At 44.0% G+C, this 23952-nt stretch overlaps 1 protein-coding gene and 1 pseudogene across 4 annotated transcripts in view; one reads left to right on the forward strand and one right to left on the reverse strand.

Moving 5' to 3' along the window:
- The window catches only part of LOC128574574 (zinc finger BED domain-containing protein 5-like), a 34596-nt gene extending 13929 nt beyond the window's left edge, over positions 1 to 20667 (forward strand). Inside the window, exons 3-6 of one of the 4 annotated variants that reach the window (XM_053575270.1) lie at positions 2012 to 2059; positions 5381 to 5491; positions 8880 to 8983; positions 17809 to 20667. In XM_053575270.1, coding sequence (XP_053431245.1) covers positions 2012 to 2059; positions 5381 to 5491; positions 8880 to 8983; positions 17809 to 19628 — 2083 coding nt within the window. In that variant the 3' untranslated portion in view covers positions 19629 to 20667. Of the gene's footprint in view, positions 1 to 2011; positions 2060 to 5380; positions 5492 to 8327; positions 8420 to 8879; positions 8984 to 17808 lie in introns of those variants that run through there. The other 3 variants (XM_053575272.1, XM_053575271.1, XM_053575273.1) reach the window with 3 other exon arrangements.
- A 2476-nt stretch (positions 20668 to 23143) lies between these two features.
- Positions 23144 to 23280, reverse strand: LOC128575751 (uncharacterized; annotated as a pseudogene).
- Between the last annotated feature and the right edge of the window lie 672 nt (positions 23281 to 23952).

A 23952-nucleotide genomic window follows, 5' to 3' on the forward strand; every position in this document is an offset into this window, starting at 1 on the left:
GCAATGACAACTACAACCAAAAAATAGCCAGGTGTTGTGGTGGCCGCCTGTAGTCCCAGCTACTTGGGAGGCTGAGCCTAGAGAATGGCGTAAGCCCAAGAGTTGCAGGTTGCTGTTAGCTGTGATGCCACAGCTCTCTACCCAGGACAACAGCTTGAAACCCTCTCAAAAAAAAAGAAAAAAGACAAGTAAAGTTTTTTGTAGAGACCAGGTTTTACTATGTTGCCATAGCTAGTATTGAACTGGACTGAACTGATGCTCCTAACTCAGCCTCCCAAAGTACTGTGATTACAGACATGAGCTATCATGCCTGCCTTTGAACTAATTATAGATTAGGTGTTCAGGGATGGCACCAACAAGATTAAATAACAATGAGAGGCCAGATGTAGCAGGGAAACTTCAATTGGTATGGAAATATGTGGGTTGTTTTGGTGCTTGGTGAAGGGGGTTTTCCAGTCTGTTGTATCTGCTCAATGAAATATGAGGCAAGGCCTGCTTGGAATTAAGGTAGAGTTGAGTATGTATATAAGATTTTGAGGATTGGTAGAAAGAGGAAGTGATAATTTTGGAGAGTTAAATGATAAATATGTGGAAATGGGATAGGGTAACTCCCAATTTTGAGGATTACATTTTATTTTCTATTTTAATTGTAATTTAATATTTTTATTTATTTTTTTTTTCTTAGAGACAAGTTTCACTTTGTTGCCCTTGGTAGAGTGCCTGGGCACCCTCGGAATATGGGGCAAGTGCCCTGTCCACTGAGCCAGAGGTGCCACCCTACCTCCAACCCTTGGAGTTAAAGGATTCTTTTGCCTCACGCTCCCAAGTAGCAGGGACAACAGGCATCCGCTATTTTTTTTTATTTTTTAAGACAGAGCCTCAAGCTGACACCCTGGGTAGAGCAAGTGTTGTGGAATCACAGCAACCTCCAACTCCTGAGCTCAAACTATTCTACCTCTGCCTCCCAAGTAGCTGGGATTACAGGTGCCTGCCACAATGCCCGGCTATTTTGGTTGCAGCCATCATTGTTTGGTGGGCCCGGGCTGGATTCAAACCTGTATGTGGCTGGCGCCTTAGCAGCTTGAGCTGCAGGTGCTGAGCCTCAGCTTTTTTTTTTTTTGGTAGAGACAGAGCCATAAATAGAGCCCTGGCGTCACACAGCTCACAGCAACTTCCAACCACTGGGCTTAGGCAATTCTCTTGCCTCAGTCTCCCAAGTTGGGACTACAGGCGCCACAAAGCCCGGCTATTTTTTGTTGCAGTTCGGCCACAGCCGGATTTGAACTCGCCACCCTTGTTATATGGGGCCGGTACCCTACTCACTGAGCCACAGATGCCGTCCTGGCTATTTTTTTTATTGTAGTTGTCATTGTTGTTTAGCAGGCCCTAGCAGGGTTCAACCCTGCCATCCCCAGTGTATGTGGTGGGCGGTCTAACCACTGTCCTATGGGTGCCAAGCCTGAGTTCTTGTTTTAGATTAGTGACCAGGAATTTAAAAATGAGGCCAGTAAGTGCTTTGTTTTTCTACTTCTAATGTTCATTGACTTGCTATAGGAGATAGACTAGGTGGAGACTTGGAACCCAAAGTTTGCAAAAACAAAAAAGATGTGAGTAGAATAGTATGCTTTCTTTCTTTCTTTTTTAGAGACAGAGTCTCACTTTGTCATCCCCAGTAGAGAGCTGTGATGTCATAGCTCACAGCAACCTCAAACTCTTGGGCTCAGGCCATTCTCTTGCCTCAGCCTTGTAAGTACCCGAGAAGGGGCTACAGACACACGACACAATGCCCAGTTATTTTTAGAAATGGGATCTCACTCTGGTGCAGGCTTGTCTCCAAGCTGTGAGTTCAAGAAATCCAACTGCCTTTGGCCTCCTGGAGTGCTGGGATTATAGGTGTGAGCTACTGTGCTTGGCCAATGATAGCTCTTTTATTCCTTTATATTTTCTCTGAATATATTTAATTTTGAAGCAAAATAAGCTTCAGTTTTTTCCCCTTAATTATTCATTACAGAGTTGAAGATGTTCCTGTGCCTTCTACCTCTGCAGATAAAGTGGAGAGGTAAGATTATTACTATTTTTTTTTTTTTTTTTGTAGAGACAGAGTCTCACTGTACCACCCTCGGTAGAGTGCCGTGGCATCACACGGCTCACAGCAACCTCTAACTCTTGGACTTACATGATTCTCTTGCCTCAGCCTCCCGAGTAGCTGGGACTACAGGCGCCCACCACAGCGCCCGGCTATTTTTTTGTTGCAGTTTGGCCAGGGCTGGGCTTGAACCCGCCACCCTTGGCATATGGGGCCGGCGCCCTACTCACTGAGCCACAGGCGCCGCCCGAGAGGTAAGATTATTGACACAAGAGGGACTTTACCTAACAATTGCAATCAGTGTAACCTGGCTTATAGTACCCTCAATGAATCCCCAACAATAAATAAATAAAAAAGAATGGAGAAGCATGAATCCTATGTACTCAATTTTGATATGAGGACAATTAATGACAATTAAGGTCACGTTGGGGGTGGGGGAAAGGGAGAGCAGAGAGAGAGAAAGAAGGAGGGAGGGGTGGGGAAAGGAAGAGCAGAGAGAGGGAAGGAGGGGTGGGGGTTGGGGCCTTGGTGTGTGCCATACCTTTTGGGGGCAAGACAAGATCGCAAGAGGGACTTTACCTAACAAATGCAATCAGTGTAACCTGGCTTATTGTACCCTCAATGAATCCCAAACAATAAAAAAAAAAAGATTATTGGGCGGCGCCTGTGGCTCAGCGGGTAGGGCGCCGGTCCCATATGCCGGAGGTGGCAGGTTCAAACCCAGCCCCGGCCAAAAAAAAAACCACAAAAAAAAAAAATTATTGACACAGTATAATCAGATTCATATCTGGCATATAAACTATGAGCACTATGACTCGAGGGCAGTTTCGTTTAATTAACTGAACATTAAATTACTTCTCTGTATTGTAATTTAATGAGGACAATTACCCTTTCTAATGAGTCTTCTCCCTACTTCTTTGTTGTCTTACTCTATATTGACATGGTGCTGCTCTTTTCCCTTTCTCCTTTATTTTCCAATATTTTGTCCATGGCTTACTCTAGCCTGAAAAGTTGTCTGTTTTCCCTCATACTTCAGGCAAGCTCCTGTTAGAGATTTGAACTACTGCTGCCTCTGCCCTGGAGTCCTATTTCTGTACATGTGTAATAGAGATTTGAACTACTGCTGCCTCTGCCCTGGAGTCCTATTTCTTTTTTTTTTTTTTGGCCGGGGCTGGGTTTGAACCCGCCACCTCCGGCATATGGGACCGGCGCCCTACCCGCTGAGCCACAGGCGCCGCCCTGGAGTCCTATTTCTGTACATGTGTAATAGCTTGCCTCCTATCTTTCTTCAGTTTTAACTTTGGCAGTGTCAGGCCAGGTGGTGGCTCACCTGGCTCACTTCTATAATCTCAACCATTTGGGAAGCCAAAGCGGGTGGATTGCCTGAGCTCACTGCTTCGAGACTAGCCTGAGCCAGAGCAAGACCCCCACCTCTAAAAATAGCTGGGAGTTATGGTAGGTGCCTGTAGTCAGAGCTACTTGGGAGGCTGAGGCAACAAATTGCTTAAGCCCAAGAGTTTGAGGTTGCTGTGAATTGTGATGCCATGGCACTCTACCAAGGGCAGCATATTCAGACTGTATCTCAAAAACTAACAAAACAAACCCTGTCATCCATTTCAAGGTGGTTTTTTTGTTCGTTTTTAGAGACAGAGTCTCATTTTGTTGCTCTTGGTAGGGTGTTGCAGTTCGGCCAGGGCTGGGTTTGAGTCCCCCACCCTTGGTGTATGGGGCCGGCACCCTACTGTAGCTCTTGGGATTAGGCAATTCTCAGCCTCAGCTTCCAGAGTATCTGGGACCACAAGCGCCTGCCTACTCACTAGCCAGAGGCCCCGCCTTTTTTTTTTTTTTTTTTTGAGACATAGCCTCAAGCTATCCCCCTGGGTAGAGTGCTGTGGCATTACAGCTGACAGCAACTTCCAGCTCTTGTGATTAAGTGATTCTCTTGCCTCAGCCTCCCAAGTACCTGGGACTACAAGTGCCCACCAAAACACCTACCTTTTTTTGTTTCAGTTGTCCTTGTTGTTTAAGCTGGCCCGCGTCAGTTTTGAACCTCCTAGCCTTGGTATGTGTGCCTGGCGCCATAAGCACTCTTCTCCAGGCGCTGAGCCTTCTGTTTTTGTTTTGTTTTGTTTTTGAATACAGAATCTGACTTTGATCCCCAGTAGAGTAACTAGGTGTCATAGCTCACAGCATCTTCAAACTCTTGGGCTGTAGAGCTTCTCTTACTTCAGCCTCCTCAGTAGCTGGGTCTACAGGCGCCTGCCACAATACCCGGCTATTTCTTTCTTGTAGTTTGGCTGGAGCTGGGTTCGATCTGCCACCCTCATTATATGGGGCCAGTGCCCTGCTCACTGAGGCACAGGCACTGCCCCTAAAGTATTTTTGTTTTATTTACTTATTTATTTTTAGCCTAAGCTATTTTTAGACACGGGAGTCTTGCTCTAGCTAAGAGCTGGTCTAGAACAATCCACCTGCCTCAACCTCCTAGTGTTAGGATTACAGTCCTGAGCCACTGCGTCCGGCCTAATTGCTTCTTAATTTTAATTTTTCATTTAGCCAGTACCCCTTATATGAATCTATAAGTTCCTTTTTGATTTTTTTTTTAATTTGTTACTTATTTAGCAAATATTTGTATTAAGGTACAATATAGGCTTTATGAGTAGATAATCCTTTATGGGAAAATATTCTTCTTCTTTTTTTTTCTTTTTGTTTTTGTTTTATTATGTTTTACCAGGCCTGGGCTGGGTTCAAACCCACCAGCCCTGGTGGATATGGCCAGTGCCCTACCCACTGAGCTACGGGCACCACCATATGAGAAAATATTCTAGTCAAGTCTGAGAATGTTGCCTTTGAGATTTCTTTTGTGTTTTTTGGGCAGTAAGTAAATAATTTAGTTAGGCCTTGCCAGAGTAGTCCAAAAGTTTTTACAAATTAAAGTACTATGCTCCAATGTAGCAGGCATTTGGAAAATATTGATTTAAACAGTATTTGAGGCAGCGCCTGTGGCTCAGTGAGTGGGGCACCGGCCCCATATGCCGAGGGTGGCGGGTTCAAACCCAGCCCCGGCCAAACTGCAACAAAGAAAATAGCCAGGCGCTGTGACGGACACCTGTAGTCCCAGCTGCTCGGGAGGCTGAGGCAAGAAAATCGCGTAAGCCCAAGAGTTAGAGGTTTCTGTGAGCTGCATGACGCCACGGCACTCTACCCGAGGGTGGTACAATGAGACTCTGTCTCTACAAAAAAAAAACAAAAAAAACAGTATTTGATACTAGAAAGAAAATCTTTCTCTTGCAGTCGGGATGTGGATAGTGAAGCTAAGAAATTACTGGGATTAGGACAGAAACACCTGGCGATGGGTGATATTCCGGCAGCTGTAAATGCATTCCAGGAAGCAGCCAGTCTTTTGTAAGTATTCTGTGTTTCCCTGTGATATAATATTATGTTACTAATAAATCTTGAGTTATATATTAAAGGTTGTTTTAAGGGAGAAAAGCACAAAGAGGGAGAGTTTCAAAACATTTGACCATTATAGCTCGGCGTTGTGGCGGGTCCCAGCTACTTGGGAGGCTGAGGCAAGAGAATCGCTTAAGCCAGTGGTTCTCAATGTTCCTAATGCCATAGCCCTTTCATACAGTTCCTATGAGTACTGACCCACAGGTTGAGAACCGCTGGGTTAAGCCCAAGACTTTGAGTTTACTGTGATCTGTGACGCCACAGCATTCTACCAAGGATGACATAATGAGACTCTGCCTCTCCAGCCCCCCCAAAAAGAAGTGTTTTTTGATTATTTCTCATGTAGAAATTTATACTTGTCACTTTCACTATAAGTGTGAAACTTAAATATCACTGAGCAATATTAGTCTCTGGTTTTCCTGAGTAAGGTAATGGATATTTCTTTTGTTTTTTTTTTTTTTTTTTTTGAGACAGAATCTCACTTTGTCACCCTCAGTGGAGTGCTATAGCATCATAGCTCACAGCAACCTCAAACTCTTGGGCTTTGAGGTTGATCCTCTTCCCTCAGCCTCCTGAGTAGCTGGGAATATAGCTATGCCTGGCTAGTTTTTGTATTTTTATTAGAGATAGGGTTTTACTCATGGTCAGGTTAGTCTTGAACTCCTCAGCTCAAGCACCCCACCCTCCATGGTTATCCAGAGTGCTGGGATTACAAGTGTCAACCACCATACCCGAGTTGACTCAGCCAGTCTTTCATTGCTTTAAGGGTGGTCTCCTTACTTTGCCGTAGAGAAGTACCTCCTTCCAATTCATTACAGGGAATGATTTCTTTTCTCCCTTTTCCCTGTCTAGATTTTTTTTTTTTTTTTTTTTTTTTTTTGAGACAGAGCTTCAAGCTGTTGCCCTGGGTAGAGTGCTGTGGCATCACAGCTCACAGCAACCTCCAACTCCTGGGCTCAAGCGAGTCTCCTGTCTCTGCCTCCCAAGTAGCTGGGACTACAGGCACCCATCACAACCCCCGGCTATTTTTTGGTTGCAGCCATCATTGTTGTTTGGTGGGCCCGGGATGGATTCGAACCTCCAACTCAGGTATATGTGGCTGGCACCTTAGCCGCTTGAGCTGCAGGTGCCCAGCCTCCTGTCTAGATCCTTTTTTTTTTTTTTTGTAGAGACAGGGTCTCACTTTATGGCCCTCGGTAGAGTGCGGTGGCCTAACACAGCTCACAGCAACCTCCAACTCCTGGGCTTAAGCGATTCTCTTGCCTCAGCCTCCCGAGTAGCTGGGACTACAGGCGCCCGCCACAACGCCCGGCTATGTCTAGATCCTTTTTTTTTTTTGTAGAGACAGTCTCACTGTACCGCCCTCGGTAGAGTGCTGTGGCGTCACGCGGCTCACAGCAACCTCTAACTCTTGGGCTTACGCGATTCTCTTGCCTCAGCCTCCCAAGCAGCTGGGACTACAGGCGCCCGCCACAACGCCCGGTTGTTCTTGCAGTTTGGCTGGGGCTGGGTTTGAACCCGCCACCCTTGGCATATGGGGCCGGCGCCCTACTCACTGAGCCACAGGTGCCGCCCCACCTCCTGTCTAGATCTTCATTTTTTTTTTGATTTTCAAATTGTTCTTTATTCATAAACTTAATGCAAGTTTACAAAATTTATTATACATTGCCAAATAAATCTGCAATGAAAAATACCGCCCCCCAAAATAAAAAACAAAGCATGCCAATGTGCAGCTCTCAATCTGCTAGCCATCAGGATATTAAAGAATTCCTGTATAGATCTTAATAGCTAAAATGTATATATGTGATTTGTATTTCTAAGTATTTTGTGAACTTTTTAATAAAGTCACTTAGTTCTTCAGCTTTTTCAGCAATTAATATTCTAGTTCTATAAGTGAGAAAACTAGGGCACTATGAGAGTAAGTAATTTGTCTAAGGTTATATAGGTAGTTATGCATTAAAGGTAGGATTTGAACCTAGGTAGAATGGCTTTAGACATAATGTTCTTTATATCATGGTGCCTTTTCATTGACCTTACTCATTCTCTAGCTTGCAACCAAGGGTCCTTTTTCTAGTCCATATTGATAACCATATTGTAGCAGGAAGCTATTATTTTTGTTTTTTGATACAGAGTCTCATTATATCGCCCTTGGTAGAGTGCTGTGGCATCACAGCTCACAGCAGCCTCTAACTCTTGGGTTTAAGGGATTCTCTTGCCTCAGCCTTACATGTAATTGGGACCACAGGCACCTGCCACAATGCCCAGCTATTTTTTGTTGTAATTGCCGTTGTTGTTTAGCTGGCCAGGGCTGGGTTCGAACCTGCCAGCCTTGATGTGTGTGGCTGGCTCCCTAACCACTATGCAACAGGCCTGGAGCCCAAAGGTATGTATTATGAATGAATTATGACCCTGAGATTATATATGTACTGTAGCAAATTGATATTACTTAGAATATACATTATAGATAGATGAAGGACCATGGAGCATTAACTTCATTCATTGTTTTAAGAAAAGTCAATTTATAGCTAAGGAACTAGAAGTGTGTTAGACTAGATGTTAATTCAGATTTTAGGTGTTTATTCTTTTCGTAGAGGTAAGATGTATGGTGAAACAGCTAATGAGTGTGGAGAAGCCTTTTTCTATGGGAAATCACTTTTGGAATTGGCAAGGTATGGTCTATGAAAAAGTGAACTTTTGTTGGCTAAGGTGGCTTAATAGCTTTCAGTTCAAGTTTTGACTTTTGGGGTCATTAAAAGGAAAGTGTTTTTTTGTTTGTTTGTTTTTGCAGTTTTTGGCCGGAGCCAGGCTTCAACCCACCACCTCCGGTATATGGGACTGGCACCATACTTCTTGAGCCACACGCACCACCCCAAAAGAAAGGTCTTTCTAATAACAACTGGTCAATAACTGATCAAAGTCTAATATAGAGAGATAACCTTTAAAAGCATTCTCGGCTAGCTTAGAACAAGACTGCAGAGAGGAATGTCTAAGACTCACAAGTAGTCTTTTGTTTTCGTTTTTTAGTGTTTTTTACTATTAGAATGATATTAATATTTTCTCTCAGAATTTATTAACCAGAATAAGATAAATTGAAGATAAGATAAATTAAAACTGGCTAATGATCTATTCAGGTTCTGGTAAATTTCTAACCTTGTAATTATAAGCAGCATTCTGATTGTTTCCTGTGAAAATCTTGTCAGAATGTTAGTGGCTTTCTAGAGAAGTGGGGGCGGATGCAAAGTTTGGGTGTTCTTTTGACAAGTGTCTTACATTTTTCGTCTTGGAGAAAATTGGTAGGGTCTAGCCATCAAACCATTGGTGCTTTGTTCTTTTGTTCTAGAATGAAGAATGGTGTTGTGGGAAATGGCTTGGAAGGTGTGCATGTGGAAGAGAAAGGAGAAAAAACAGAAGAATCTCTGGTAGAAAATAACGATAATATAGATGGTATGTGGAGCTGCACATGATATTTGAGAGCTGTGACGCTGTGTATTTCTTACATACCAGTGATGCAAATGGGGCTTTCATTGCCTTGGATGGTCTCTCCTAAGATGCTTGGGGTGATGCTTGGCATCTGGTGGAGACTGCAGTGGGGGTAGCCTATTACTGAAAATGACAGCAGCTTTTTTTTTTTTTTTTCCTTGAGACAGAGCCTCAAGCTGTTGCTCTGGGTAGAGTGCCATGACGTTATAGCTCACAGCTACCTCCAACTCCTGGGCTCAAGTGAGTCTCCTGCCTCAGCCTCCTAAGTAGCTGGGACTACAGCTGCCCACCACAACCCCCAGCTATTTTTTTGGTTGCAACCTTCATAGATGTTTGGTGGGCCAGGCTGGATTCAAGCCTGCCAGCTCAGGTTCACGTGGCTGGCGCCTTAGCCGCTTGAGCCACAGGCGCTGAGCCAGCTACAGCTTTTGTAAGAGTATAACTCAATTTCTTAAGTCTGCTACTTGGTGTTTTGGGTTTTTTTAACCCAAGGAATAAAAACAAGATTAAATTGATATTTTGAAAATATTGAAACAACTTTAAACCTTTTTCTGATGCCAGTTTTTTAGACAGTTGGTGCAGCTCAGTTATTTTAATGGCAATACTTTAGGAGCCTTTTTACATTTTTTTGTGTTAAGAATGTTAAATGTTGGCTTGGCGCCTGTGGCTCAAATGATAAGGTGCCAGCCAATACACCTGAGCTGGAGGGTTTGAATTCAGCCTGGCCCACCAAACAACAATGACAGCTGCAAACAAAAAATAGCTGGGTGTAGGGCGGCGCCTGTGGCTCAGTGAGCAGGGCGCTGGCCACATATACCGAGGGTGGCGGGTTCACACCTGGCCCCGGCCAAACTGCAACAAAAAAATAGCCGGGCGTTGTGGCGGGCGCCTGTAGTTCCAGCTACTCGGGAGGCTGAGGCAGGAGAATCGCCTAAGCCCAGGAGTTGGAGGTTGCTGTGAGCTGTGTGACGCCACGGGACTCTACCGAGGGCAATAAAGTGAAACTCTGTCTCTACAAAAAAAAAAATATATATATATATATATATATATTAAAAAAATAAAAAAAAAAATAGCCGGGTGTTGTGGCAGGTGCCTATAGTCCCAGCTACTTGGGAGGCTGAGGCAAGAGAATCACTTAAGCACAAGAGTTGGAAGTAGCTGTGAGCTGTGATACCATAGCAGTCTACCCAGGGGGGCAGCTAATTTTTAGGCAATCTGTTAAAATTTGCGTGACTTTTTGAGGGTTTAAAGCAGCGATGCTCAACCTGTAGGTTGTGACCCCTATTTTAACAATGAAAATACATTGGGGCAATAGGAAGGTTGAGAACCACTGGTTTAAAGGGAATGTATTTTTAGTTAACATTTATACCTTTATCATTAAACTCGAAGACATGTTTATGCTTCATGTTCTTTAGCCATGTAGAGGAAGCAAGGGAAGAGTTGAGAGAACAGGTTATGACACCATGGAGGAAAAGAAGCAGCCAAAAAAACAGGAGACAAGTCTTTGGCAAAACCTGGAACTGATAGAGTGAGAATAGGAGAGTGAAATCGAAAAAGGTGGAAAAGAAGATAACGGATATAAGTGAGCCTTCAGAGGAGCTACAGCAGAATGTTGAATTGATGCCAGATCAGTTAATTGAAACCTGAAGTGGTGAAAGGAACAGCAGCACCAGAAAGATGGAATGAAAGTGAGATCATTTCTGGGAAGCAAAAACAAGGAGTCCCAGATGCTGAGGAAGAAAAATCAGTTTCTGGAACTGATGACCTGGAAGATTGCAAAAAAAAACGGTCAGGAGAAACAGGGAGAGGTAATTGTGAGCCTAGAGGAGAAATCAAAAGAAGAGCAGCCTGTTGTGGCTCATGAAAAAGCCCTCCACTGCAGTGGAGGTACAGGTAGCGATAGACCCAGCAATCAAGCCAGTAGATATGGATGGGGATGGGCCAAAGGGGAAAGTAGCTACCTCTGAAGATGAGATAGGAAAGGCTATTCTTGAGCAAGTGGTAGGGCAAGAAGAGTGCTGCTGAAGAGTCACCAGAGCTGACAACAAAGTCTACAGAAGCCTCAACGATATCTATCTCAGAAGTTTCTGGAGGGAGGGTAATGGGTGGGGCCACACCTTCGGTGCATCCTAGAATAGGTACAGGTGAAACTTACTAAAGGCAGAGTACAAATGTCTTCATACAATAACTAAGAAAATGCCATGAAGGCTACGTTGAACAGTTTGATGAGAATATTTCAGATTGTATATGAAACCAGCACATTGTACCCATTGATTGCACTAAAGTACACAGCTATGATTTAACAATAAAAAAAAGAAGTTTCTAAGAAGCCTGGGCAGGATGCCACAGTTTTTTTTTTTTTTTTTTAATTGTTGGGGATTCATTGAGGGTACAATAAGCCAGGTTATACTGATTGCAATTGTTAGGTAAAGTCCCTCTTTCAATCATGTGTTGCCCCCATAAAGTGTGACACACACCAAGGCTCCACCCCCCTCCCTCCGTCCCTCTTTCTGCTTCCCCCCCATAACCTTAATTGTCATTAATTGTCCTCATATCAAAATTGAGTACATAGGATTCATGCTTCTCCATTCTTGTGATGCTTTGCTTAGGATAATGTCTTCCACTTCCATCCAGGTTTTTGTTTTTTTTTGTTTTTTTTTTGAGACAGAGCCTCAAGCTGTTGCCCTGGGTAGAGTACTATGGCATCACAGCTCACAGTAACCTCCAACTCCTGGGCTTAAGCAATTCTATTGCCTCAGCCTCTCAAGTAGCTAGGACTACAGTCACCTGCCACAACACCCAGCTATTTTTTGGTTATAGTTGTCATTCTTTGGCAGGCCCAGGCTAGATTCCAACCCACCAGCTCTGGTGTATGTAGCTGGCGCCTTAGCCACTTGAGATACAGACCCCGAGCCAAGGCCACAGTTCTTAAGGATAGTGCAGTCAATGGACTGTCAGCTGCGGGAGTTTGAACCACAGACTTCTTTAGAAAGACTAACAGAAACAAAAGTTGGTTCAGGACTAGAGGAGGTGAAGGCAAAGCTGGTTCCTAGCCAGGAGGAAGCTAAACTGTCTATACAAGAGTTTGGTGCAGCTAGAGATGGGGTTGATACCAAGGTAGCCCAGGGAGCTACTAAGAAATCACCTGAAAACAAGATAGTTGCTAATGAAGAGACACAAGAGAGAGAACAGATGAAAGAGGGTGAAGGTATCTGGGATATGCAAGAGCTGTACTGAGTGGAAGTACATTCTGGATTTGACTAATTAATCATGGGTAATCATAGAATTTTCATTTGGCCTTTTTCTAATCTACAAGGAGATTTCCATCTCCTGTAGATTAGAAAAAGGCCAAATGAAAATGTGGGTAGTTTAAGAAGGCAGTGGTGGTTGTGTAAGCTAAAGCAAAAGCAGCAAGTCTTCTTTAGCTGGCTTATAAACTAACGCTTTTACTAACTGCAAAATAGGTCTTCTGACTTTTGAGAACTTGGCTAGCCCTCAGTAACATGTTACACCATACTAGCCAATAAGAGGATGGAAAGGTGGATGAGGGGTGGAGTAGATAGGAAAAGACTAGGCTAGGTTGGCAGAGAATACTGAATAGATAGATGTTCACTTGCATGCCACTTTATTATTATTTTTTTTTTTTTTGGAGAAAGCCTCAAGCTGTTGCCCTGGGCAGAGTGCTGTAACATCACAGCTCACAGCAACCTCCAACTCCTGGGCTTAAGTGATTCTCTTGCCTCAGCCTCCCAAGTAGCTAGGACTACAGTCGCCCACCACAACACCCGGCTATTTTTTGGTTGTAATTGTCATTCTTTGGCAGGCCCAGGCTGGATTCAAACCCACCAGCTCAGGTGTATGTGGCTGGCGCCTTAACCACTTGAGCCACAGGCGTCCAGCCACCACTGGATTTTTTTATTTACTGTTCACAGGATTCCTTTTCTCCGCTTTAGGAAGCAGGAATGGAGTAGTAGAATCCATCGAATTGGTACACTTAAGCAGGGATGCCATTTAAATGAAAAGCAATTAACCTTGAATGTTGATCACCAGAGTTAAAGAATTCTGGTGTGTCTTTACCTTTAGTTTTCAGAAAGTGTTTAGACCAGGGGTCTTCAAACTTTTTTCTTTTTTTTTTTTTTTTTGTAGAGACAGAGTCCACTTTATGTCCCTCGGTAGAGTGCCGTGGCCTCACATAGCTCATAACAACCTCCAACTCCTGGGCTTAAGCGATTCTCTTGCCTCAGCCTCCTGAGCAGCTGGGACCACAGGCGCCCGCCACAACGCCCGGCAATTTTTTCGTTGCAATTTGGCCGGGGCCAGGTTTGAACCCGTCACCCTTGGTATATGGGGCTGGCTCCTTACCGACTGAGCCACAGGCGCCGCCCGGTCTTCAAACTTTTTTTTTTTTTTTTTGTAGAGAGAGTCTCACTGTACCACCCTTGGTAGAGTGCCGTGGCGTCACACGGCTCACAGCAACCTCCAGCTCTTGGGCTTATGTGATTCTCCTGCCTCAGCCTCCCGGGCAGCTGGGACTACAGGCACCCGCCACAATGCCTGGCTATTTTTTTTTTGTTGTTGTTGCAGTTTGGCCGGGGCTGGGTTTGAACCCGCCACCCTCAGCATATGGGGCCGGCGCCCTACTCACTGAGCCACAGGTGCCGCCCGGTCTTCAAACTTTTTAAATGGGGCCAGTTCATTGTCCCTCAGACCATTGGAGCTTGACTATAGTTTGAAAAAACAACTATGAACAAATTCCTATGTACACTGCACATATCTTATTTTGAGGCAAGAAAACAAAATGGGAACAAATATTTAAATGAAGAACAAGTAAAGTTAAATCAACAAACTTACCAGTATTTCAGTGGGAACTATGGGCCTGCTTTTGGATAATGAGATGGTCGATGTCCGGTTCCATATTTGTCACTGCTAGTCGTAACAAGTGATGCAAGTGTGCATCAGTGAGTCTAGATCTGCTTGGAGATTTCAGATGTTTCATTCTGGAAAAGGTGTTCACAGACAAAGTGCTGCCAAAGATGGTTGCCATTTTGAGTGCATGGTTCCTGAGATTAGGGTATGTCTCGGAGGGGAGAGGTGCATAGAAATTAGGAAGGCTGCTTGACTTGAATGCATCTTTAGGGAGTCACAATTCTGCAGTTTAGCCAGTTCCATTTGGTAAATTGTATCCACATTTTCAATGTCAGTAGAAAATTAGTTACGGAAAAGCTGTATGTCCTGTTCATGGAGATGAAGCTCTTTAAATCTAAATTGGAACTCCTTTTGCAACTTTTCCGGTGAAGCCACACATATTTTGTTTGGGAATGCAACCAATGGTTTTTCTGCTAACAGATTTTGAGTTGTGGGGAGACATCAGAAATTTTCCTCCTTCACTTGTTTCATGAGAAGGCCTCATTTTACTTCAAGTCCTTTCACATGTGATTGCATATCACAGATGAGCTTCCCCTTTCCTTGAAGTTGCACGTTGAAACTGTTGAGTAGCTCTGTTACATCTGTCAGAAAGGCAAGGTGCCATTTCCATTCTGCATCATTGAGCTCTGGTACTTGTTTGTTTTTTTGAAAGCAGAAAAGCTGTAATCTGTGGAAATAAGTCATAGAAATGTTTCAAAACTCTCCCTCAACTCAACCAACAGACTTCTGTGTGGTACGGAACATCTTTACAGGCAACATTTAGCTCAGACAGAAATTGCTGAAATTGTCTGTGGTTTAGTGCATTAGCGCTAATGAAGTTAACACAAGATACCACAGTTTTCATAACAGAGTCCCACTTCAGTGATTACTACACAGTGCTTGTTGGTGGATGAGGCAGTAAATGGCTGTTGGATGAGAATGGTTATGTTTGTCCATGTCTTGGTTAATATGAGCAATTACTCCTTTCTTAGACCCCACCATGCTAGGAGCACCATCAGTTGTCACACTGGCTAGTTTTGTCCAGTCCAGCTCCAAACTATTCACAGTTTGGCAAACCTTTTCATAAATAATCCTCTCCTATAGTTGTTCCTTTGACGCTTTGCAGTGCAGCAAGCTCTTCTGTGACTTCGAAATAGTCATTTATCCCACGAATAAAAATTAGAAGTGCAGAATCTGGAACATCATTACTTTTGTTGAGTGCCAAGGAAAAATAGGAATTTTTTTTGCAGAGTTTTGCAAATGCTGATGCAAATTCTCTCCCATTTTTTAATCCTTCATGTAATTGAGGGTCCTGAAAGATACTGTACTTAATAAATCTGCCTTGTCTGGACACATCTCTTTGGCAACAGAAAGAAGGCATTCTTTAACAAATTCTCCGACCACAAAATGGTCTGCCGGTGCACATTATTAGCTTGGCAACTTGAAAACTTGCTCACGGTGATGAAGTGTTTTGTTTTGTTTTTTTCTAGAGACAGAATCTCACTTTATGGCCCTCAGTAGAGTGCCGTGGCCTCACACAGCTCACAGCAACCACCAACTCCTGGGCTTAAGCGATTCTCCTGCCTCAGCCTCCCGAGTAGCTGGGACTACAGGCGCCTGCCACAACGCCCGGCTATTTTTTGGTTGCAATTTTGGCCAGGGCCGGGTTTGAACCCACCACCCTCGGTATATGGGGCCGGCGCCCTACCGACTGAGCCACAGGCGCCGCCCGATGAAGTTTTTTTGTTTGTTTGCTTTTTCTGATGAAGTACTTAGCTGTTTCTGCTTCACAAAAGTATTTTGCTGAGTAGTCAATGTATATTTCAGTTTTAATATTTTATCTTTTCTCACTTCTCCAACCAAACAATCATATTTATCTTCATGTTGAGTTTCATACTGTTGATGCAAATTGTATTCTTTGAACACAGACACTATTCTGGCATATCAAACACACAGCTCTTTCCTTGTACTGCATGAAAAAGTAATCATAAATCTGCTGTTCTTTGAATATCATACTCTCCGAATCAATTTTTCTCTTTTTTTTTTTTTTTTTTTGTAGAGACAAGAGTTTCACTTTATTGCCCTCGGTAGAGTGCCATGGCATCACACAGCTCACAGCAACCTCCAACTCCTGGGCTTAAGCGATTTCTCCTGCCTCAGCCTCCCAAGTAGCTGGCACTACAGGCGCCTGCCACAACGTCTGGCTATTTTTCTCTTTTTTTTTTTTTTTTTTTTTTTTTTGTGTGTGTTTTTTGGCCAGGGCTGGGTTTGAACCCACCACCTCTGGCATATGGGACTGGCACCCCACTCCTTGAGCCACAGGCACCACCCCTATTTTTCTCTTTGTTGATATCATTGTTTCCTAGGGATTTCAAATTGCTAGTTAAGTTCCCATGGGGCCCTAGGCAGATTACCAGTTTGGGGCCCACATGCGATAACACTGACCACTGACCATTTGCATTAACACTGAGTGCTGACTATTTGCATTATCACTGTGATGCAACCACCCCCTAGAATCCACTAACCAACTTTTAAAAAAAGGTTCTTCTAATTTCAAAAATAGGCGCCCCCTATCTGCAAAAAAAGACCTAACTTCAGGAAAAAAAGGCCCTACTAACTGCAAAATTCCTCCTAACTTGTTCTTACCTCAGTCCTTAGGCAGCAGGAGGCTCTGCATAGGCAATCTGGTGGCTCTGATTACACCAGAGACTGAGGGGGAGTTGAGAGACAGAAGGAGCGGAGTGGGAGCTTTGGTGCACATTCCACACATGTACACTGCAGCCCAGGACGAGTTGGCTGCTAAGCAGGACAGGCAGCTGTGGCCCACAGCCGTAGTTTCATTGTCCCTGGTTTAGACTCTAAACCCTAAATATGAGAGGCTTATTCACATTAGTTGAAACAGCCCCTGCTCCTAACCTAATATAACAAAAAATGTAACCATTAGCCTTGCTGCTTTCCCTTCTCATTTCATGCTTGGTTTGGCTGCTAAATTGAATTTCTTGCTACTTAAAATGTTAAAAAGTGGGCAGCAACTGTGGGTCAGTGAGTGGGGCACCAGCTCCCTATACCGATGGTGGTGGGTTCAAACCTGGCCCCAGCTGAACTGCAACAATAACAATGAAAAGAAAAAAATAGCTGGGCGTTGTGGCAGGCACCTGTAGTCCCAGCTTCTTGGGAGGCTGAGGCAAGAAAATAGCCTAAGCCCAGGAGTCGGAGGTTACTGTGAGCTGTGTGACCCCAGGGCACTCTACTGAGGGCAATAAAGTAAGGAAACTGTATTGCTAGTAGTCTAATTGTGATCCAATTTCGTCAAGATCTATAAGCCTCTAATTCAGCGGTTCTCAACATGTGAGTTGCGGCCCCTTCAGGGATTGAAGGACCCTTATCACAGGGGTCACCTAAGACCATCAGATAACATTTATTTCCAATGTTCTTAGGAACCAAGACAGGGCTCCTTTATCCCTCTCCAGGCGGGTACGCCCACATACAAGTACCCCATAGCGCCAACCGCATCACATACACCCTGTACAAATACAGGTATATGTGACAGGGTTGGTGCCATAATATACTTAAGCAGACCAGTCAGATGTGTTGAAAGCAGTATGGGAGGTAAAATAACTTAATGAATTATGATTACTGGATAAATTTAAAATCACGTACTGTAAAATCATCAACTACTTCAAATAGAAAATGTACCATGGGAACTTAATCTGGATGCTGATCAGTCTTTATATTCAGCTGTGGTTGATGTGAATAAATACATCACATGTAGAAAAAGCAACACAGGGAATGGTAAATCATAGGAAACTTTAATGAACTGTATTGACTGAACTATGCCATATATTATGTTTTATATTAACACTATTGTCATATATTTTCATTAGCAAACCATCCCATGACAATGGATCGTGTAGAGAAGAACATTAAGAAAAGAAAATACAGTGAAGATTTTTTACAGTATGGTTTTACCTCAATAATTACAGCAGGAATTGAGAAACCACAATGTGTTATTTGTTGTGAAGTTCTATCAGCCGAATCTATGAAGCCGAACAAACTGAAACGCCATTTTGATAGCAAGCACCCGAGCTTTGCCAGCAAAGATATCAACTATGTTAGAAGCAAAGCTGATGGACTCAAGAAAGCCAGACTTGGCACTGGTGGCAAGTACCACAAAGAAAACGTAGCAGCCGTTGAAGCTTCATATTTGGTGGCACTCAGAATCGCCAGAGCTATGAAACCTCACACCATTGCTAAGGATTTACTGTTGCCAGCAGCCAAAGACTTTGTTCGAGTTATGATCGGAGACGAGTTTGTTACGAAATTGAGTGCAATTTCCTTATCTAAAGACACTGTCCGTAGAAGAATAGATGACATGTCTGCTGATATTCTTGATCAGGTAATCCAGGAAATTAAATCTGCTCCGCTTCCAATATTTAGTATCCAGCTTGATGAATCTACAGATGTTGCAAACTGTTCACAGTTACTGGTTTACGTGAGGTATATTAATGATGGCGACTTTAAAGATGAGTTCCTTTTTTGCAAACCTCTTGAAATGACAGCTACTGCATATGATGTGTTTAACATGGTTAGTTCATTTCTGAAGGAGCATAAGATTTCTTGGGAAAAGGTTTGTGGAGTTTGCACAGATGGTGCTCCAGCTATACTAGGATGTCAATCCGAATTTCAACGTTTGGTACTGAATGAGTCACCAAAAGTCATCGGAACTCACTGTATGATTCATCGGCACATATTAGCAATGAAGACGCTGCCACAAGAGTTACGAGAAGTAATGAAAAGCATTGTAAGTTCTGTCAATTTTCTAAAGGCGAGCACTTTAAACAATCGACTGTTTTCTCAACTCTGCAGTGAGTTGGATGCGCCAAACAATGCTCTGCTATTTCACACTGAAGTGAGATGGTTGTCAGGAGGAAAAGTTTTAAAACATGTTTTTGAGCTTCGTGATGAACTCAAAACGTTTTTTAATCAGAAAGGAAGACCGCAGTTTGAAGCACTTTTCAGCAATAACTGTGAACTGCAGAAAATAGCTTACTTGGTTGACATCTTTGCCATCTTGAATGAGTTAAATTTATCACTGCAAGGACCAAATGCAACATGCCTTGATTTGTCTGAAAAGATCCAGTCATTCCAAATGAAACTTCGGCTTTGGCAAAAAAAATTGGATGAAAATAAAATTTACATGTTGCCTACCTTATCTGCTTTCTTTGAGGAACATGATATTGAACGAGACAAAAGGATTACAATGATAATTTCTGTGAAGGAACACTTGCACATGCTTGCAGATGAAATTACATCGTACTTTCCAAATCTACCTGACACCCCATTTGCACTTGCCAGAAGCCCATTCACAGTCAAAGTTGAAGATGTTCCTGAGACAGCACAGGAGGAGTTCATTGAACTTATTAACAGCGATGCAGCGAGAACTGATTTCTCTACAATGCCAGTTACAAAATTCTGGATCAAATGTTTGCAGTCATATCCAGTTCTATCTGAGACTGTGTTGCGCCTTCTTCTTCCATTTCCAACAACATATCTTTGTGAAACAGCGTTTTCCAGCTTGTTGGTTATCAAGTCTAAATACAGAAGTAGACTTGTTGTGGAAGGTGATCTTCGTTGTGCTCTTGCAAAGACTGCCCCGAGAATTACTGATCTGGTGAGAAAGAAGCAATCTCAACCTTCCCACTGACATTGGCTTTTTTATCAATACTGTCGCAAAATGTAGCAATGCAGTTGACTGTTGTTATATTAAGACTTGCCCATGCTACACCATGCTTCAAGACAAAATTTCATTTATTTATAATTAGAAATAAATATTTCTGGGCAGCGCCTGTGGCTCAGTGAGTAGGGCGCTGGCCCCATATGCTGAGGGTGGCGGGTTCAAACCCAGCCCCGGCCAAACTGCAACAAAAATAAAAAAAAATAGCCGGGCGTTATGGCAGGCGCCTATAGTCCCAGCTGCTCGAGAGGCTGAGACGAGAATCGCGTAAGCCCAAGAGTTAGAGGTTGCTGTGAGCCACGGCACTCTACCCGAGCACGGTACAGTGAGACTCTTTGTCTCTACAAAAAAAAAAAAAAGAAAGAAAGAAATATTTAACAGTATTTTACCTTTGTTTGTTTGTTTGGTTTTGTTTCTTTTCTTTTGAGACAGAGTTTCAAGCTATTGCCCTGGGTAGAGTGCTGTGGCATCATAGCACTCATCAACCTCCAACTCTTAGACTTAAGCCATTCTCTAGTCTCAGCCTCCCAAGTCCTGGGACTACAGATGCCCACCACAATGCCTGCCTATTTATTAGTTGTAGTTATTGTTTGGCAGGCCCGGGCTGGATTTGAACCAGCTACCTCTGGTGTATGTGGCTGGTGCCCTAGTCACTTGAGCTACAGGCGTCAAGCCATGAGAACTATATTAAAGGGTCGTGGCTCTAGGAAGTTTGAGAACTGGCCTAGGCAATAGAGTCAGACAAGTAGACAAGCCAAGGCTGGTATGATCATTCCATACTGCTATCAGAGACCCAGATTTCTTTTAATCCATAGCAAGCACCTTCTTTTTTTTTTTTTTTTTGAGACAGACCCATCCTGGATTGAGTGCCATGGATTCACAGCTCATAGCATCATCAAACTCTTGGGCTCAAGTGATTGTCTGGCCTCAGGCTCCCCAGTAGTTGGGACTACAGGTGCTCAAAACATGGCCAGTTAATATCTAGGTTTTATATTTTTATTTAAAAAAAAAAAAAGAGGGCGGCGCCTGTGGCTCAGTGAGTAGGGCGCCAGCCCCATATGCCGAGGGTGGCGGGTTCAAACCCAGCCCCGGCCAAACTGCAACCAAAAAAAAAAATAGCCGGGCATTGTGGCGGGCGCCTGTAGTCCCAGCTGCTCGGGAGGCTGAGGCAAGAGAATCGCGTAAGCCCAGGAGTTGGAGGTTGCTGTGAGCTGTGCGAGGTCACGGCACTCTACCTGAGGGCGGTACAGTGAGACTCTGTCTCTACAAAAAAAAAAAAAAAAAGAATCAGGGCGGCGCCTGTGGCTCAAAGGAGTAGGGTGTTGGCCCCATATGCCAGAGGTGGCAGGTTCAAACCCAGCCCCGGCCAAAAAAACTGCAAAAAAAAAAAAAAATCATTTATTTATTTTTGCAGTTTTTGGCTGGGGCTGGGTTTCAACCCGCCATCTCCTGCATGTGGGGCCAGCGCCCTACTCGTTTGTGCCACAGGCGCTGCCCCGTTCTGGGTTTTTATTTTTGTTTGTTTGTTTGTTTTGTTTTTTTGTAGAGACAGAGTCTCACTGTACCGCCCTCGGGTAGAGTGCCGTGGCGTCACACGGCTCACAGCAACCTCTGACTCTTGGGCTTACGCGATTCTCTTGCCTCAGTCTCCCGAGCAGCTGGGACTATAGGCGCCCACCACAACGCCCGGCTATTTTTTGGTTGCAGTTTGGCCGGGGCTGGGTTTGAACCCGCCACCCTCGGCATATGGGGCCGGCGCCCTACTCACTGAGCCACAGGCGCCGCCCCTGTTCTGGGGTTTTTTTAAAGCCACCTGGCCTGGTCTAAACTTGTTTTGACTTTACATCGATTTTCTCTCATGTTTTTAGTTTTTATTCTTACATATCTGACATCTCAATTTATACATTTTCATTTTTTTTGTTTTTTGTTTTTTTTTTTTTTGTGCCAGGGCTGGGTTTGAACCCGCCACCTCCAGCATATGGGACCCATGCCCTACCCGCTGAGCCACAGGCACCGCCCCCACATTTTCATTTTTTTTTTTTTTTTCTTGAGACAGAGACTTTTGTCAGTAGAGTACTCTGGCTTAGTACTTTGGTCAGTAGAGTACTGTACCTTCATACCTCACAGCAACCTCAAAGTCTCGGGATAAAGCAATTCCCTTTCGTCAGTAGGGACACATGGCCTGGCTATTTTTTCAGAGTCTGGCACTTGCTCAGGCTGGTCTCAAACCTATGAGTTCAGGCAATCCACCTACCTAGGCCTCTCAGAGTACTAGGATTACAGACATAAGTCCCTGCACCTGACCTAATTTCTATATTTTCAATGAGATTCCAACTTTTATTTATTTATCTTTTTTAAGAGACAGAGTCTCATTTGGTCACCCTCAGTAGAGTGCTGTGGCGTCACACCCCACAGCAACCTCCAGTTCTTGGGTTTAGGTGATTCTCTTGCCTCCGGCTCCCAAGTAGTTGGGACTATTGGTGCCCACCACAATGCCTTTTGCTGCAATTTGGCCACGGCCAGGTTTGAGCCCACCACCCTCAGTATATGGGGCTGGCGCCCTACTCACTCAGCCATAGGTACTGCCCCAACTTTTTTTTTTTTTGGTTATTGGCCGGGGCTGGGTTTGAACCCGCCACCTCTGACATATGGGACCGGCACCCTACTCCTTGAGCCACAGGCACTGCCCCCAACTTTTTTTTTTTTAGACAAAATTTCACTCTTGTCCTGGATAGCAAGCCATGGTATCATGGCTCACAACAACCTCCAAGTCTAGACTCATGCGATCCTGCCTCAGCCTCCTGAGTAGCTGGGACTACAGGTGCCACCATAATGCCTGGGTAGTTTTTTTATTTTTAATAGAAACAGGGGTCTTACTCTCCTGCACAGGCTGATCTCAAACTCCTGAGCTTAAATAATGCACGCAACTCAGATTCCCAGAATGCTAGGATTACAGGCATCAGCCACTGTGCCTAGACTAGATCCAACTTTAAATTCAAATAGTGATTTTGTATTTGTTATGCTGTCGCAGTTCTATTTGATACTGAGTTGCCGCTTTTCACTATTAAAAAGGACATTTACGATGAAGTCTGCGAATATTATTCTCAAGTCTTCACCTTCCCTCCTTATCTGACTAAAAACATAACATATTCTTTTCTTCTCTTTTTTTGAGACTGAGTCTTACTACGTCACCCTGGGTAGAGTGCGCTGGCATCACAGCTCACCCCAACCTCCAACTCTGAGCTTAAGGGATTCTCTTGCGTCAGCCTCCCAAGCAGATGGGACCACAGGTGCCCACCACAATGCCCTGCTATTTTTGGTTGTCATTGTTGTCACTGTTCAGCAGGCCCAAGCCAGATTCGAACCCTCCAGCTCCAGTGTATATGACTGGTGACCTAGCTGGTAAGCTATAGGCACTGAGCCACTTCACTCTTCTTTCTCCATGTTCATTTCCCTCCAATTTAAGAGGTCTAGAATGCCCAGATAGGTGGTCCAGACCAGAACAGTAAAAGAAATGTGCCCAAACTGGTTTAACCAGCATGTAGCTGACAGCTAGACAGAGGACTTACAGTTTAAGATTGTAGAACTGCACTTGATCTTAGCCAAAAGGCCGAGAAGCAATTAAGTTTATAGAACTGAAGTTGGCTTTTACCTCTAGCTACCCAAGGCTTCAGGGAGTAATTACTTCTCATATTCTTTTTTCCAGAACCAAATCCCTATAAACAAGCATTTTGCAGTTAGTTCTCAACCTCAGCACTATCAACGTTTTAGGTTTGATAATTTTTTGTCATGGAGGGGCCGTCATGTATAGCTTATCTTGGTCTCTACCCTCTACATGACCAGTAGCTCTTCCCTCACATTGCCAGCTGTCCCCGTCATATTGAGAATTGCTGGCTGGGCGCCCATAGCACAGTGGTTACAGTGCCAACCACATACATTGAGGCTGGCAGGTTCAAAACCAGCCCGGGCTAGCTAAACAATGAGAACTGCAACAAAATACCCAGCGTTGTGGCAGGCACCTGTAGTCAAAGCTACATGGGAGGCTGAGGCAAGATAATCGCTTAAGCCTAGGAGTAGGTTTGCTGTGAGCCATGATGCCACAGCATGCTACTGAGAGCCATATAGTGCCACTGTCTCAAAGAAACATAAAAAGAGAATTGCTGACAGAGAAAGTCAAATAAATTACTAAAGGACTCTTAGCCTCCTACTCTATCTATCTAAGCTTCTGACCTATTTGTCCTGACTGGCAGAGTCAGCTTTGCCTAGAAGCAGGTGGGAAAAGCCCTTGACTTCT

This window comes from Nycticebus coucang, chromosome 22, assembly GCF_027406575.1.
Source record: "Nycticebus coucang isolate mNycCou1 chromosome 22, mNycCou1.pri, whole genome shotgun sequence".
In the NCBI taxonomy this organism is placed as follows: domain Eukaryota; kingdom Metazoa; phylum Chordata; class Mammalia; order Primates; family Lorisidae; genus Nycticebus; species Nycticebus coucang.